Source organism: Anabas testudineus, chromosome 7, assembly GCF_900324465.2.
Source record: "Anabas testudineus chromosome 7, fAnaTes1.2, whole genome shotgun sequence".
NCBI classification, from domain to species: Eukaryota; Metazoa; Chordata; class Actinopteri; order Anabantiformes; family Anabantidae; genus Anabas; species Anabas testudineus.
The window spans coordinates 19464556-19482111 of record NC_046616.1 but is presented as its reverse complement, the minus strand read 5'-3'; the positions used below and the strand labels follow the sequence as shown (position 1 = coordinate 19482111).

The 17556-nt window shown below is 43.7% G+C and overlaps 1 protein-coding gene across 3 annotated transcripts in view; it reads right to left on the bottom strand.

Moving 5' to 3' along the window:
• The window catches only part of camta1a (calmodulin binding transcription activator 1a), a 263949-nt gene that overhangs the window by 132812 nt on the left and 113581 nt on the right, over positions 1–17556 (bottom strand). For all 3 annotated transcript variants that reach the window (XM_026367142.1, XM_026367144.1, XM_026367143.1), the window contains exon 4: positions 11695–11762. In XM_026367142.1, the coding sequence (XP_026222927.1) occupies positions 11695–11762 (68 nt within the window). The remainder of the gene's footprint in view (positions 1–11694; positions 11763–17556) is intronic.

Below are 17556 nucleotides of genomic sequence, written 5' to 3'. Positions count from 1 at the left end.
ACAGCAATACGAGCCTTACTGCACAGCCTAACCATGACCTGCTGCAGTAGAAGGCAGAGGTTACAATACATCAACGTCACTTTCCCGTGCACAAAGCTACAGCCTCACACCCATGACTGATCTTTATTAAATTACATGGATTAAATCAGAGATCCTTAATTAGGCCCCAATAAAAGCGTCTTGTGGTTTTTGAAACCTCTGAGCATGCCATGATTGGATAAAAATGTGAAAACATACTAAATGAAATTGGTTTACCGCTGAGTGTGCGCCCCATGACTCTTGAGTGGAGCAGCAAAGCAGGGGGAAATAAAACGAGAAGAAATAAGTAAGAGAGAGAGACAGACACAGATGCAGGGTAAGAGCAAGGGGAGTCTAGGGGAAAGTCACACCTCTTTGCCTCAGAAAAGCTCTTAAATTTCATGTGTGACCTAAGGGAGAGAGCTCTGAAGAGTCAACCTAAGATGCCATGATACAGAATTTGACTGCTGCAGAGCAGTGAGCTAATACAGTCTGCTAGTGCCAGCCGCACCGAGGAGTGTTACAGGCATGACGCAAGGCTCCTGGAGACCCGCCAATCCTTGCATTCATATATATGTGCATACACAACACAAACCTTCACATACACCCTTACAAATGCTCAAACACACATATCTGGGACTTGATTCTCTCTAAAAACTGGAGCGTGATGCCTCCCTGCTCCTCTGGACCCTTGCATCTCTGTGTGTCAGGACGGCCAAAAGCTTTTAAGTGCTTTAAACTCATAATAACCCTAATGCTTAGTCTTCCCCTGTGAGCTCCGTGTTCGTCAATAGGAAAATGAAATGCAGTTGAAATAGATGCAAAGATAGAGGATGTTCAGTCATTTTGGGGGTTGCTGGGGATTTGACATCTGTAAAGGCATTAAGAAGGGGACAGAGAGTAAACAGGCTCCCAGGACATGTTGCACTGCGACATGAGGACTTGAAGAGCGTCAATGCAAACTGCTACTGTAGTGGAGCACAACGCTCACTTGGCTCCTCATTTTGCCCAGTTCTCTTCTTGCACATTAGCTTGTTTTGTTGCTGGTGATGTTTCTATTTTTGAGAACATGGGGATTGGAAAAAAAAAAAAAAACAGTAGATCCACTTCCACAATACATAGCAGGGAATACTAAGCACACAAACAAAAACAGCCCCCAACCACCTTCCCACTCACTACTAATCCTTTCATGCCCTAATTGTGGGTGCAGTCACCCCAGATTCACTTCTTCGGGGAAAAGAGAGAGAGCAGAAGAACAGCAGAGACCACCCTGCATTCCCCTCGATATGATTTTGTCTGCTAGAAGACACCACAACAGTAGGTGGTACTCTCTTTCCATTACATTTCAGTTGTATCTCACTTCCCCTTTCCTGTCATTTGTGGGTCTCTTTTCTCTCTTTCTCCTCTTTCTACTGTAAACTGCCTAAGGTGATTATGGATTGTGATGGTGGTGGGTGGGGAAGGTGAATCCCTTTCTTTGTTTCCACAAAATGGGTTTAATATATATTACTCAACACATTTGACAAACTCTGTGAGCTTGTTAACATGGGTTAGGGCAAAAAAAAAAAAAACTCAGACAAGACTGGGTTCAATATGGCGTTCTCCACTGAAGGCAGAGTGAGCGAACAGGTGGCTTGGTAGCTACTGGTGTGCTACTCTGGTGGTGGTGGTTAAAGCTTTTAGCTTGCATGCTATAGTGCCAGGTCTGCACATCAGCAGGATGTGCAAGAAATCAAACACGTTCACTGGCGACACATTAAAACTGGCAATTAAATTCTTTGGCATCTTTCTTTTAATCATAGAGGGCATCAGTCAACTGAGCAGAATCCCACACCACAAGCCTCAGATGCTAGAAAGGAGCCAGCAATCGGTGGCTGACTGTGTTTTGTCTGAACAGTGTTGCTACTGTTGGGAAGGCTACATTGGAGCGGAGCCATGCCAACCTTTACAGCAGCCCTCTATTTTCCTGTCTGGTTCTCTCTCTCTCTCTCTCTCTCTGCCGCTCTCTCTCTATCACTGTCTGTGTCTTTCTGTCAATGTGTCTATAGCCTGTCTGATACTCTCTCTCTTTCAGGCACAAAACCAAGGCGCACATTAGGTGCTGGTGCTGCACATTTTGATGCTTGGCTGTCACTGTATCATTGTCTGATGACATAAAGCGCAGTAAAGCACTGAGCAGTGATGAAGTGGAGAGGTTTTAAACCTGCGTTCACTGGCACATTTCTTTCCTTTCAACCAATGTCATTTGGAGAGAGTCATCATCCCACTGTGAAAGTAGCCCCCCCACCAAAAAAAAAAAAAAAAACACTGAGGAGGGAAAGAAAGACTGAGAGAGAAAGAGACCTTCCTCCTTGGCAGTACTTGTTCCATTATTCCACTGGAGGCTTGATTAGACAGAGGAGTAATTTATGAGCCACTTCATTGCTAATTCAATGTGCACATCACCTGTAAATAATTGAAACCCTTCATGTCCATTCTGACATAATGATATCGCTATCATGTTAATGTATCCAGTGGTGCTTTCCTCTGGGTCAGGAGCGGGACTGCTTTAAATCTTGGCTGACCTGTCTCCATAACTCTCTTGATTACCACCCTCTAGCAAACACCCCAAAAAATAATGAAATAAAGATGAAGGACTGCAATGAAAATGATGATGAAAATTTGAAAATACAGTAAACAAATACACGATTTCTCAGCAATGCAGCGGTCTATCGCAGGAGGAGGGCATACACTTTGCACTGGCTTCTTAATTATCTTTGCTTATGAAGTGGATAGGACAGATTCATCATCTGTTCATCCATTTATCTTGTAAAAAAAGTTACAAGATTTTACTTCAAGTAGCAATTTCTATGAAGGGAGGGAGACAAGAAGATCAAGAAAAGAAAGCTCTTTTCTTTCATTTGTAGGTAACTGTACTAAGATGGGAAGTGTCTCTCTTAAACACTTTATTATATCAGTGTTAAAAAAAGATGGTTATTATAGATATATGTTATTGCATACATGCAATTTTTACTCCATTTTTAAAATGTTATGAATATTAATTATCCAATATGAAATGCCTCTCACCTTTCTCTCTGCACCCTCCTCTCAAATGCACATGACAAAAAAGGCTTGAATAATTTATCAATTGACTTATATTTGAATTTATTAATTCACTGATGCAAAATTAATACATGGCTATCCTCCATATTCCACCCACTCTATTTTATCCCATCTTTAATGAAGCAGGTGAAGTAGTAAGGGTCTTGCCAGGGGTGAAGTACTGAGTGTGAATTTGGGCAGGGAGTGTTTATCTAACACAAATCTACAAAGATGAAGACGTCTTATCAGAATCAACAGTCTAACTACAATTAGGCTAACACAGGTGAGAAATACCCCAAGAGTTTCATGCAGACTGATCCACTGCTCTTCAGGGAGCAGCTTTCTGCATGGCTTGATAACAAAAACAATTAAAATAGGCAAGAAAGACATAAAAGGAGGGAGGGTAAACAAACTCCACCAGATGGGTGAGAGATAAAGGTTAAGTAAATAAGAAGGCTATGAACCTTTATACGCTCTATTATCAGTGTGTATGACAAACAAATGCACACTGGAATCCGGGGCTGATTTTCTTTGTTGATTACTAAATGATTTGGAGGTACAAGAGGTCAGTCCTTCCATTTGCTGTTTTAACACACTGAATAGTGCCACGTGGCGACTCATCATCCACTGTACTTCATGTACTGTGAAGCTCAGCTGGGACTAAGAAATGGGACAGAATATGTGCCAATGTGTGTGTGTGTTTGTGTGTGCGTGTGTGTATAAGCATTTGTGTGCATGTGCGTGGCCATGTCGTGCCTGTTCTTTGCTGGTGATTCACCCAGCTCTCTGGAAGCAATCCAAGACCTATTTTCTCCTTCTCTTTACATAACTGCAAATGGTATCACTGAAGCCATGTGTCCTGCCCTATCTCTTCCACCTCCTCCTCCTCTTGTTCCTTTGCCACTTCCTGTTCTTCTTTTCCCCATGCTCCACCTTCCTGTATGTGTGGGAGCTTTTAAGGCCTCTTTCGCTGCCTGGAGTGACCACACCCAAAGCACAGAACGGTCAACCAAATTCCAGGGTGTTGTATGGGGCGGTGCGTAGGATGGGAGGTGTTTTTGACTGAAATGCCACCTAGAGCTTTCTAAAAGCCCAGGATCCGGGATCCGCTACACCATATGCCTACAGAACAGCACCCAACTGGGCACCAGGGCGTGACGGGCTGAAAATAGGGATTCACAGTCACAATCCACGTCGTACTGGCCAACATACGGCACTCAGCACCAACAGAGCAGAGTAACGAGGTGGAAGAGAAAGGTACAAGAGGGGGTGGAGAGCAGAGGGGGTTGAAAATAGAAAATCAAGGAGGTGAAGGGGTAGGAGCTGAAGAGAGTTTGTGGGGAGGAATAAGGGTGAGGAATGAGGCAGTCTGTGTGTAGAGAGTGTCAGTGTGTGTAGGAGAGATGTGTAGGCAGGGTTTAGTGTCTGGACTTCTCAGTGACTCAGGTGTGAATAATATGTTGGGTCTACTTTGTGCGTGTGTGCGTGTGTGTACGGGTAAGTGAGAGAGCTTTGGAGATAGAGCGAGCATTGTGCAGTGTGGGGACGATGTAAGGCTGGTTGTCTAGGTGGCTGAGGGTGTGCTCTGCTGTGTCTATAGCTCGCTCCATGACAGCCAGCTTGCACGCTGCTCACCGGTGCAGAAGCGCTAATTGAATTAAGTCTTTATTATGAGGCTGCAGAGGCAGCACTTCTCCCCATCTCGGCCCGCTTGGCTGACACTTTCTCCTTGAACACCTGCTTGACATCAACTTCCTCCTCTATTTATTTATCCCCTCTCTCTTGTGGCCAGCCACTGGCTGCACTCTTTCCTCCCCTCCATCTCCTCCATATCTGCATACCATGAGAGGCTAGGCCTGCTTGTTTTATCGTGCTGCTTAATGCTACTCATTGCTCCTCTACAGTAACCTTAGGATTACAGAATAAAGTACCTTTTACTAACTGCAATTATTAAAAGGTACACCTAAGCCACACAGGTAAAGCATGCCTTACACAGACAGCACTGCCTAGTGAAACACCAAAATGAACCGATAATAAAAAAGGATTAATTCCTAGGACTGATCCTGCCCTTCTTGGTCGTCAGCAGTAGTCCTGGTGAGTGTAGAGGGAATGAAGGAGATAAAGCTAGATGATGCTCTATGCTCTATTGAATAGTCTCCAGTGGGCAAGCTGGCCAGGGTAATATACAGCAGCTGGGATGAGAACTAACATATATCTAGTCCCCTGTCCATTTCCACTAGCCTCAGGCTCAGACTGTTTCCCTGGGCTCGGGCTTGGGCATTACTTTAGAGGACAGACAAACAAGAGACACTATTAAGCTGGCTAGAAGTCTGAGGCCCAGGCATTCGGCCCAGCACTAGCTGTAATCTACTGACCGTTTGCATTCTCCCTCCCATGCCCCAAAACCACAGGACTTTTCTCTGTCAGTTGAATCCATTGCTCATCTCCCTCCATCTCTATCTGCTGTTTACCCACTCTATTTTTCTCTTTTTTCTCTCCCTCGCCCTATGTCAGCTCAATCCCCCACTATTCCATCTTTCTGCTGCTCTTTCGTCTGTTTGCGTAAATCCTCTCCCCCTCGCGCCTTCTCCTCCTCACCTCATCCATCACTATTCCTCCCATCTCCATCTCGTCCATTCGCTTCTCTTATCGACATGTTTCCATTTTCTAAACTGCTCTCGCTCCATCATATTCACTCTTCCTTCGATGGTCATTTTTCATTTTCTCTCTTTCATTCACTCTTACCTCATGCTCCCGGGGTTCACCTTACTCCTGTCCTCTCTGTTTTCCCTGGTGGGTTTTATTTCACCCAACTCTCAAAGCCCCAGGTGGGCATAGCTGTCCTTGTCAGAGCCGTTGACTGGTTGGAAGCAATGTGAAGCAAACTTAACTTCTACTGAGTTGGGATAAAAGAACAGAGGAAAAAGGACAAGCAGAGGAAAGACATGACAGAGATCACCTCACCAAGCAATCTCTTCACATTTACTTAACATGTTTTTTTAATAACTCTGGCTTGATTCAGTGCCATATGTCTTTCTTTCTTTGTCTCAGTGTGATCTTATCAAATAACTCTTTATGTTTTGTGCTTTTTTTTCTGTTTGTAGCCCTCTTCTTTTTTCCCACTCTCTCTCTTTTCCCTACATCTTGCTCTCTCTCTTCCCTGCTGTTCCTGTCCTTTTCCACTCTTCTCTGAAACTCTGCCAGCCAACAAGTGTCACGAAGCATTAGTACCAAACACTATCAGACGACCTTCTCAGGCACATACTACACACCAAGCCTCCACCACACCATATAAGCACACACACACACACACACAGAACGCCCAGTGCTTGCTCACACTATGTGCTAGACTAGGTGACAGAAACAGAGTTTACACATAGGCCTAGGGAGGTCTTATTCAAAGTGGCAGACTCACCCAGATAGTTGCTCTCTTAAAAAAAAAAAAAAAAAAAAAACACACACACCAACATATCATATACACAAGCAAAAAAATAATTCAAAACACATTCACACAGTTTCGTTAGTAATTTACACACACACACACTCCATCTCGATACATTCATAAATGCCTGCATATGTTTATTCACAATGCAGTTTTCAAATGTGTAATCACGCTTTCAAGCTCACAGACATACTGCATCCATACGCAAGAGTACATTTATGTATGCACATACACACAAACACAGTCCTGTCTATCTATCCCTCTCGCTCTCTCTCTCTCTCTCTCTCTCTCTCACACACACACACACACACACACACAGATCCGCACAAATTCACAGGCTCCATACACAAGAGCAAACACCATACACAATAGCAAACAAACAGTCATTAGTAGATTTCAGGCTGCCTCTCAGTTCTGCTCTACTCTGTTGTTGGTGTGCCAGTGCCTCTGGGGTGGCGCCGCTGCTGTAGGTTTTAATAAAAGCATTGTCTTTGGAAGCTGTCTAAAGGGAGTCAGTTTCATTTTGGAGTGCCGCTGCTGTTGCTGTGGATGTGGATGTGGGAGGAGAGAGGGCTATTGCGCTGGGACATGGGGGTGGCTAGGTTCAGTGTCATTGCGGGCTCTCCAAGGACGGGTGCTTATTGTTTGATCGTTTCAATATACAATGTGTGTGTGTGTGTGTGTGTTTGTGTGTGTGTGTGTTTGTGTTTGTATGGCTATCATTGTGAAGATGCATGAATTTTTAACCATTGGACTGAGGACATTTTTACAAAGTGTGGCCATTTTAGCCGGTCCTCACAATGAAAAGGGTGTTTAAAGAGCAATTTCTGCATTAAGACTAGGTTTTAGTGTTAGGGTTAGAATTAGGTTTTGGTTATGGTAAAGTTTAGGATGAGGCAGTTAGTTGTGATGGTTAGGTTTAGGGTAAGTGATAAATTAAATTAAAATAAATTTTATTTTATCAAATAAAAAATTGAAACAGGGCTTGGAAATGCCTTATGTCAATGAGTGTCCTCACACTGACTGACATACAAAAATGTGTGTATGTGTGTTCTGTGGTCATGTAAGCACATGTGTAAATCTGTACAAATGGCTGACACAGCCCACTGCTTTTAGTTGTTGTTCCAACAGCTGTAACAAGTCTACTGTATGTCTTATGCAAGACAGGAGACTGCACAAGAAAACACACACACACAGATACAGGGCAGTTTGGATGACAGGCGTAGAAGCACTCTCACTGTTGTCTTTTGAAATGGGCTGCTGTTAACCAGTCCTATAAAACAAACAGCGGAGGAAGGAAACGCTAATGTGCAACTCTTCCACTCATGAAACCATGTGCCATTTAGGGGATGCTCAGGATAACGAGCTATCTCTATACGACACACAGGTGTCCATTAGCTCTTTGGGCTGACCAATCTGTGACACCCTCTAGTCAATAGTTTCTCCATCTGTCAGCAAACAAACACCTCTGAAAAAACACCTCAAGGAGACATCTATGTCATTTATGATGGACAATGACTGCCTGCTCTCAACAGGAGCACAATGTAATACCCACGATGAGGTCAAATCAAATGTTATTGTCTAGATTTGAAACTGCGTTGTTTCTGTGCTGTCCTTCTGTTTTTACCGTCTTCCCACAGGCACCTTCAGATCTCATCAGCTGAAGCGACATGCTCACATCTTTAAAAGAGTGAGCGAGAAGAATGAATATGGCTATCTGAAGGGATCTAGGAAAGGAAAATCCTAATTGCCCCTTTAAGTCTGTTCCCTCCTGTGGAGTGAAGGTGTATGGTAACGGCCATCTTAAATCACAGCCTGGCTGTGGCCTTCATTAAAGCCATAATGCCAGGCTCTCCCTTTAATGGAAATAGAAGCCAGCGAGGCTGTGGGTGTAAATTAAAGTGTAAGGCCCGAGTAGGGAAAGATTTCCCCAGCTCTGACAGGTGTGGACTGAATTAGCTGTAGTGCTGTTCAAGCAGTCAGTGGGAGAACACTGGTATTGATTTTAAGCACTGTTGCACTTCCTATCTGAAAGGGAATGTGTATTACTAGAGCTAGGCACATCAATCACTAAGCATTCTACCACTCTCCCCTGGCACGCTTCAGATTTTGAAATGATAAACAAACAGAAACAGACCCAAACAAAAGACAGCGCCGGCTGTACTGTATTGTATGGGCCTGGCTGATGTGCACGAGCAGTAGCCTAGTAAAGTACTGTTTGTTAATTGTATGTGCATATACAGTAATTGATATACTTCATCTCATCTTTCTTGTGTTTACATGATGCCATTTCTATTCAGGGCATGTCCTGCCTTGTGTGTCACCTTGGTCAAACAGCTGGCGTCAGCTCCTTGAGCTCTGGCTGTGGCCAACTCCCATGTTTACGACCTGCATCTGTCAGAGTTGTTACATGCACGCAGTGCAGGCATGCAGCGTGGTGCCTCTCTGTGTATGACCCCGCTGCTCATCTCTGCCTCCCATCTTGCCCTGTTAAACCCTGCCTACAGGCGCTGGCAGGGGGAGAATTAGCCTACTTAGCCTATTCCCCACAGGGGTCAACCCGCACACAGACATGCAGACAACACACTCGCAATCAGATGCACACACAGCTGACTGCATGCAACCAAAGATGTATGATGACAAATGATAAGGCAGCACTTAACCACAGGTATACCAAGTTTGACCTTTCACCCGTGACCTTGAACACAAAGCTCCTTACATAGAGGCCAGTCATCAATCAGCTCCCATCAATCACACATATATGCTGCACCCTTTCACTCCCTCTGACCTTTCCTGGCCCAAACATCCATCACTACACCCTACCCTTTCCTTGACATATGGGAAAACACAAACACTTCACAGTCTCTCCCTGCTGTCTGCTGTCCAGTACACATGCACGCACACTTCTTCTTGCTGAAATGATGGCTTCTCTATAACATGATATGTGTTGATACGTTGTCAGAGGATCTGTGGGTGTACACTAGGGGCTGCTACCTGAAGACATGTTTGCAGAGATATCAGCACCTGCACTGAAACAAGCGTGGGGCTGAAACCCCTGAGCAGACTGGCAGCTTAACAGACAGCCAGTAGTGACAGACTGTGGCCATGAGCATCCTGAGAACCATTTAGCTAGTGTAATAACCAAGCAACAATACAACATACTGTACATTTGCTGTAAATACTGTACATAGGTTAATTAGGATTTATAATGCGTGGTTGAATTTGTTTTGGAACAATATGACAATCATTATATTTAAGGTTGAAGTGCGCCTCCTAGTGTTGTAATTAAAAATACTGGTGTAAAAAGTTCTGAGTCAGCAGTATTAGGGAAGCAGGCTGCTCTGAAGATAGCTTTGGCTCTATACTGCCTTTTTGAATCTTATTTTATGATTTGTGTTATTGACGAAGTTTATTTTTTAAATCACTGACATCTACTTTATATTTCTGATTATATATTTGTGGTTTGCTGAGGATATACCTTTTGTCTGCAAGATAAGATAAGATTCTACTGTGTAACAGGAGGATTTTTCATGTTCCCTTAAGGTTAAGTACAGCATCCTGTAAAAATCTGAGTGGATCAGTGAGTAACCTCTTAATTTGAGAAGGATGCACAGAGGATTTGTAATGAACAGCGGATTTGTGTCAAAATTACTTTTAAACTAAAGGAACAAACCAAAAGGTTAGAACTGCAATACAAATAGCCACTACAGCTAGAGAGTCGTTAGTTTAAAAATCTTTCTCATCTCACACAGTTGTCATTTTCAGGCTGTCTTGTGCTGAAGGATGTTAGTGCTTCTACACTTGTGATTCCCTGGCACCCTTAATTTACCATCCTACACAGCATAACAGCATCTGTATGTTCTAGAGAGAGCAATAGGGTGAGGCTAATACCAGCTACGCAATCCACATTTCATGATTGAAAAATGCCTGAAATTGGTTTCATTTTGGTGAGTTGGAGAGTAGTGACATGGGGAGGAGGACACAGTCTTGATAAAAAAAAAAAAAAAAAAACAGGTGAGCTCAGTGCTCTTTTGGCCCATGCTCTATAATTACAACAGAGAATGTATTCTAATTGGCAGTGTCTTTATGCAGAGCTATTATCAATGTCCCTCCGAGGCAGTGGAACAAGGGAGGGGTGGGGAAAGGGAAGTGAGGAATGGGTTCTATGTCAGTGAGCCCAGGGTCCATTTACACATGGATGAGGACTGCTATTAAAGTCCAGCTCGCAGCAAAAGAGAAAGAAAAGTTCGACATATTGAGCTGATTCCAAATGCATGAACACGTAAACCTTAGTGAAGGAGATACTGTGTGAAAAGGCTGCATTTGCTGTAGCAGGAGAAAAAAAAAGGCTTTGTGGTCCAACAGTGCAGCAGGAAAAATCCAAACAGTCCAACAGAGGCCAATGGTGTAAATCCCAGAGTTGTCCAACATGAAGAGATTAGCCAAAGCTACTCAAACAAACCTGTTCTCTACTACAAAATGTAGAAGAATGCTATCAGAAAGTCATAGTTATATCCATTCTCAATTATTTTCCTACATAGGTTAGATAATTACATCACAGCCAACAGTGGTGCAAAACACAGTTGTTTACTTGGATTATATTTAATGTGTTAAAGTTTGCTGAAATGTCAAGGAGAACATGTTCTTCATTTGCAAATTGGCCCTATATACATCTGCATACATTAACAAAATAAATTAATGCTGCCACCCCATAATGTTCTATTTCAAATATCATAGTAGCTCTTGGCATATTTGTTCCACGTGGGTGTAACGTCTGACCCAGACAAACACCCCCAGCTTCAACAGTGTTATTAGTTGAGTGGTTAATGTGCAGAAAGATAGCAACACATTAACATACCATTCAAAGCAGAGTCAGTACCAGTGCATGTTATGTTAATTGAGTTGCTGAGAGGCAATTATTAGTCGGTTTTAATATTCTATTATTTATCTCCAAATGGTAAACTTTCCTGAACAGCCATCAGCTGGTTGTAATATTAAACATCTTACACTGAACTAGAGGGAGGTTAGAGTCTGAGCATAAGGTTAAAATGTCAGACTATGCATGTACACTGTGGCTCCATGGATGTAGTACTTTCAGGGCTACGAATCTCAACGTATGTTTCCAAAAAAGGCCAGGAGTTTAATTGTCTTACCTTGTTTTAGGGGATGTCGTTAGCCATTCTTCATGCTTTTCAAATGTTATCAAGTAAGCTGCGATCTCCTGTGAAAAAGAGAAGAGAGCAGAGAGGAAGAGAGTGAGGCTTAGATATGTCATCTTTAATCACTGTTCTCTTGTGTTTGTAATACATCGGTGAGACTGCTTCATTGATATTCAGACAGTCCAACCCGCAGCACAAACACAGGAAAGACGGAAACAGGGGCAGCGCCGGGGAACTCAGGTAAATGGAGACTGGTAAAAGTAAAGTGAAAGACAGAAGTGGAATGCAGCTGAGGTCAGATCATCTTCTGAGACCCTCTTTGTTACAAAAGCTTTGATCAAGTTCTCCTTTGAGGACATCAAGGTGCTCTCAGAGAGATTGACACCTCTGTGTTTGAGAGTGAGCAGCTTTTAACATTTTTGGTCCGATCCTCCCCTAAATCCCTTTGATCTGCCCTTGACACCCCTCTATGGATCAATCCACTCTTTAATTTAGAATATTAACTACACGCCAGTCTCACAATATTGACATGCGTGTATACGGCTACTTCAGGAAAAAAAAAAAAAAGCTGTGGATCCTTTTGAGTCAGTTTTGTACAAAGAGATGCTATAGACACTGAAGTAAAAAAAAAAAAGTCAAGTCAAGCTGCCACTGGCATAAATAGAGATACTTCAAACATTTTCATGTTTCCTATGCTGGCCCTGCCTACTGCATCAGTCTGAGTGTAGGGGGGAACACGCTAGACCATACCCGGCCATTTTCTCACCAAACTAATGGGTAGAAATAAAAGCACTTTGGGTGCTGGTAGACAACCTAATGATTACCAGCGACAGCCTGCAATTCACTCTTCAGCAAGAACATTTGTCAGCTTCTCAGACTTTTAGAGAGAAAGCTAGACACAAGGACAAACCTGCTGCCTTCTTCTACAAAAATACTGTCTACTCAGTTTCTGAGGATGTGTCAACAAATCTTTAAGTGTGAATGCGTTGGCTTGCTTGATCTATGAGACTCTGCTGAGGCTTCATGTCGTTGCTTCGCCTGTCCACGTGGGGCAATAATGTCTCCAAAACCCCAGCTTCCAACTCTACAGCAGAAATTGGAAAAATAAATACAAGACTTCTGTGGCAGCACAAAGAGATCGCAAAAAGTGAGCCGTCTGTTCTGTTGTTGTTTTCTACTTTTGTGCCTTGTTCCTTTGGTCTTTGCACACATACACATAATCTAACATATGTACCATTGCAAGAAGGCTGACATTGGCTCATCAAGGCTGTGTCACAGGTGACCTGGAAAAGAGACAGCACACTGGCGACAGCCCACAGGGATGCTGCAGGGCGCTGCAGTGTGAGGGGTTCACAGGCTGGCAGAGGTCCCACCAGAGAAGGGGTGGTAACATGACTGGCACTCTTGCCTCCAGGTGCAGGCTGAGAGATAATGCTGCGTTGATTAACTTCCTGTTCTTCTGCCATAACGACCGGAGGCAGTGAAGCCATGACAAGATGGAGTCTTGAATTAAGAAAAAGATAGGATGGGGGTGACGCTGTCAAGAGGAGCTCTGGGCTGCTCCTCTCATTTATACATTTTGCTGTATGACAGAAAAAAACAATAAAGCAGCAAATGCTACAAAAGAAGCCAAATTCCCTGATTTTCTTTAAAGGAATTAGCAGAAAAGTCAAGATTTTAAACATATGGCAGCTATATGCAAAGTAAAAGTGCAATCTTGTATCAACAATGATCCCAGTGTTCACAGCTAAAGAGAACATAATGTTGTACCAGTAAGGGCACCGTAAAGTTACTTTGCTGCATACATTTGTAAGTAAATGAGACTAACATGGCAGTTATTTGATTAATCCCTGCTATTCTGTGTTCATTTTAGGGGGGATAAAAGGCAGCGGGAAGCTCCTTCAGTGACCTCTGTGCTTGTTAGCACACAGCCCCTTCCATCACTCCTGTCTTTAAAATCCAGCCACAGCCCCAGCCTCAGTGGCAGAGGATGAAATAAGGGCCTGCATGGTCTCGTATTTAAAAAAAATAAAAAAAATAATAGTAGCAAGCCTCTACCTCTGGCTCTTTGTGCACCCCTCCCTCTCTGAACAGATGCCAGGGATTATTCCAACCCCCCGACCAACCATAAAGGTGCAATAATCTTATGGTGAGGAAACAAACAAAAACAGACGTGCAGCCATTAAACAGCTGCAAAGAGACAAAGTTTGCATGGGCGGCATAATGAGAGGCTAGCGTGCGTTCAGGTTGAGCAAACACGCTTGCGGGTTAGTGCAAGAGCGGCGGGGGGAAGCGGGCAAGCGGCGTGCTGAACACTGATGGTGCATCAAAGTCAAACCAGCAGCTGTCAATGGGCTCTGGACTCTATCTGCTGACCTGACTGCCTTTGGCCTGCTCGCCATCACTGGGGAAATATTCAGAGGAGGCACTCTGTACACACAGCTCCCGCCTCGCTGCCCCTCTTAGGTTAGAATCCTGCTCATGCAAGGCTGTTTGTGCTTCCTCCCTTTATCCCTCGGCCTACCCACTGACATGATCCTCGCTGGGGATTTTTCTCCAGGTGCTTTTGTGATATACTGTATCTGTAAGGGCTGTTTTCTGCACAGCTTAAATTGAGGCAAACTCACCTCCAAGCCTGATCTAAATAAATAACAATCAGTGCGAGTTGCAGTGAACCAGAGAGTGACTGAGCAATACCTCCTCTAATTGACACGGTGGTTGCAGAATAAGGGGGCCTTTCATTTTCCAGGGGAAAGAACAACCCGGAGCTGTTTGTTGTAACCCAGCCATCTCATTTGTTTCTTTTGTCTCTGTAAGAGCTGCGACACACTGTTAGCAGAGGGGGCCGCCCCAGAACATGACGGCGCAGTCTAGCAGTTTCAGCGCTGATGGAGATGGAGAACCGAGAGTGTTCGCGTGTGTGTTTCTGTCTACAATCAGAGGGTCTGATTACTGGTTACCTGTCTGGGCCTGGCACGTTATTAACATGCTCTTCAGGAGGTGTCACTCCTGTACACATCACCCTCTTCTCATAGCCTCCACACACCTTTCTCTATCTGCCTCTCACTCATTCTCTTTTTTTTTTTTTTCCTTTCCCTGTAACCGCTGAGGTGAGGAAAGCCACCATAAGAAAATTTTCATTTTGAGATGACTGGCTTTTACTGTCTCACCTTTCAAATGATATTTTCACTCAGGAGGTACAACATTTCCTCCAGAGAGAATCAGCTTTTGAAATGTCTACCTATTTGAAATTGGAGATGACACTAACATATTCATCCCATTTCACTTCTTTGCACCAAGTAAGGGGGATATGGGAGCAGGAGCAGTAAGCCCTCAGAAAACAAACACTATTGACTCGTCCCTTTATTGGGATGGTCTCAAAATTAGATATAATTAACATTATTGGGTTTAGCCAGGTAATTTTAATCAGGCCCATTATCTGTTCTTCTTGTACACAGCACTAGGGTTTGATAAAGATATGCATGGTACCTTTAATGTCCCGGGATCATCTAAGGCTAGATTATTTTGCCTGTTGTTCTGCCTCTCTCTCTCTCTTTCACTACCAACTTTGATTTATGGGAGGAAAAAAGAGGTGTTGAGAGGTCCAACGTTCCAGCATTTGGATGACAGGCCTGATGACTTGAAACAACTGTCACTGTTCCATTAGAAGAAGAGATAGGAGTCTCTTGGCATTATCTCAGGATGCATCAGACACCTGTCTCTAAACACCATCCATAATGTCTTTCCTTTCTTTCCGCACCCACAGCGCATTTGAGGTGGCGGAAAATGAGAGGTGGAAACGATACAGAATTGTGAGGACAAAACCCCCTACATTAAAATATCTAAAGTTACATCACTGTCTGAGAATTTAATTTAGCTTTTAAAACCCACAATTTGCGAGACACATTATGTAAAAACACAGAGTAATGACTCATTCTCTGAGAGCTCAGCCATTTAAAACCAGTCTTCATCACCCCCCAAAAAAGGATTCAACAATTACGGCATATGTTTGTCCATTACAGTATTATTCCAGTTGTACTGGTGCTCTAGTGACACTAATGAAAAGGCACTTAATGAATAGCTGTATTAGAAAAACTAACTTTAGCAACAGTATTGATTGCAGTAAAAGCTTGAGCTAATGAAATGAATATGAGAGAGCAGGAAGCTGTGAAAGAATAGATGGAGCAAAGTCTGGTCAGAGAGCAGGGCACAGCGCCTCCAGCTTGCCTTGTGGTGAAGTCTGGGGAGCGCATCCTCAAAGCTTTGACCTTGCCCTGCACTTGAAAGCAGGAAGTGGATGAGAGGGGGCAAAGGGAGGGATATGGTGAGAGGAGCCCTCTCTGATGACCTGGGTTTTGCTGTGGAGCGCCAGGTCATCTGATATTTCCTCCAGGGCAGCCGAGGAAACCAACCTGCCCAGGGCCAGGCACAAATGGACTGAAGGGGGCTTGGGGGAGATGGAGGGCTTTGCTGAAGCTCCAGGCTATCAAAAGATTACACCAGAAAAAATTCAAATGCAATTAGACACAGAAGAGATAGAGACGGGAACAGGAGAAAAGGGTGGAGAAGACGGTTGGGAGAGCTACAGAGGAGGGAGAGAATAATCAAAAAGGAGAGAGGAGGAACAAAGTTTAAAGTTTTTTTTCCCCATGACAGTGATAAATGCATTTAAAACAGGAGAAGCGTGAAGGTATGGTGATTAAAAAAGTGCACACCGGTTCGATTCTGCAAGCAAAAGTGCCTTAGCTGAATCATTTTGGGTTTTTTGTTTGTACTTCATGAATTCTTAATGCCCTTGCAATAATGTATCACACTCTGTATCTATGTAATCTCATATGGCCATATTACTCTTTTAAGGTGGGGAAAGTAGTGAGGTGGAGTGAATCTATTTTAGCAAGCTGTAACCTCCAGCTAGCCTTTAAGATCGCTTGAGCACAGTTCATAATAGGATGCAGTGAATCTGCTATCAAGACGAATGGTCAGGACAGACAAAATGAGAGCGGGCGAATGAAAGGGATGAGACAGAAACACAGAACATAGACATAGGAGGAGAGTTAAGAAAGTGAAAGTAAGCAATAATAGAGTGTGGAGCTGTTGACAGCTGCACTTGGCATCTGTTGAAGAGGAGTGAGGCTGTCCTACGAGTCCCTGTGCTGGGTTAAAAAGATGCCCTCACCAGCATACTGCTCATTAGGACCTGCATGGGGCTTCCCAGGGATGCCCACACTGATAAAGGAAGGGGTGGAAGCCACACTGTGACCACTCTGTTCCATTGTCAAAAACAAAACAGAGTTGTTCTGCTCCATCTTCATTTACAACCACAAACAGCTCTGTGTTTTGGCAACTGATGTACCAGTTCAATTTAAAAAGAGAAAAAGTGCATCATCACGACAACATTCAACATTCTTCGAGGGAGTAGTGAGCTAGCTCTTGTCACCACACCCAGTATACTTGCTCAGCACACATGTACCCCATGTTTAAAACACACCTCAGGCAATTTTGTTCTGTTTCTCTATCTATCTCGCTATGCACCTCCTGAGCTGTTGCGGTCCAGCTCTCTCATGCCATACAGGGGTTGAGAAGAGCGAGACAAGCCGTCCACTCCCCTACATTATACATAGTTTTGGGATCAATTTGGCATTGATCCTGGATAGCTTAGATGTTTTCCAGTAGTTGGTCAATGCTTCTCTTCACATTTCTGCTTGCCATGCTGGTCATAAGACTGCTCTGAAAAAAGAGGCATTCTCCTGGGGAGCCTCCTTTTGCTCCTCAACGCTGCACGCCTCCCTGCTCCTATAATCAATGTTACCCACAGCAGCTGCTCTACCAGTACTCTCATTTTGCTTTACTATATCA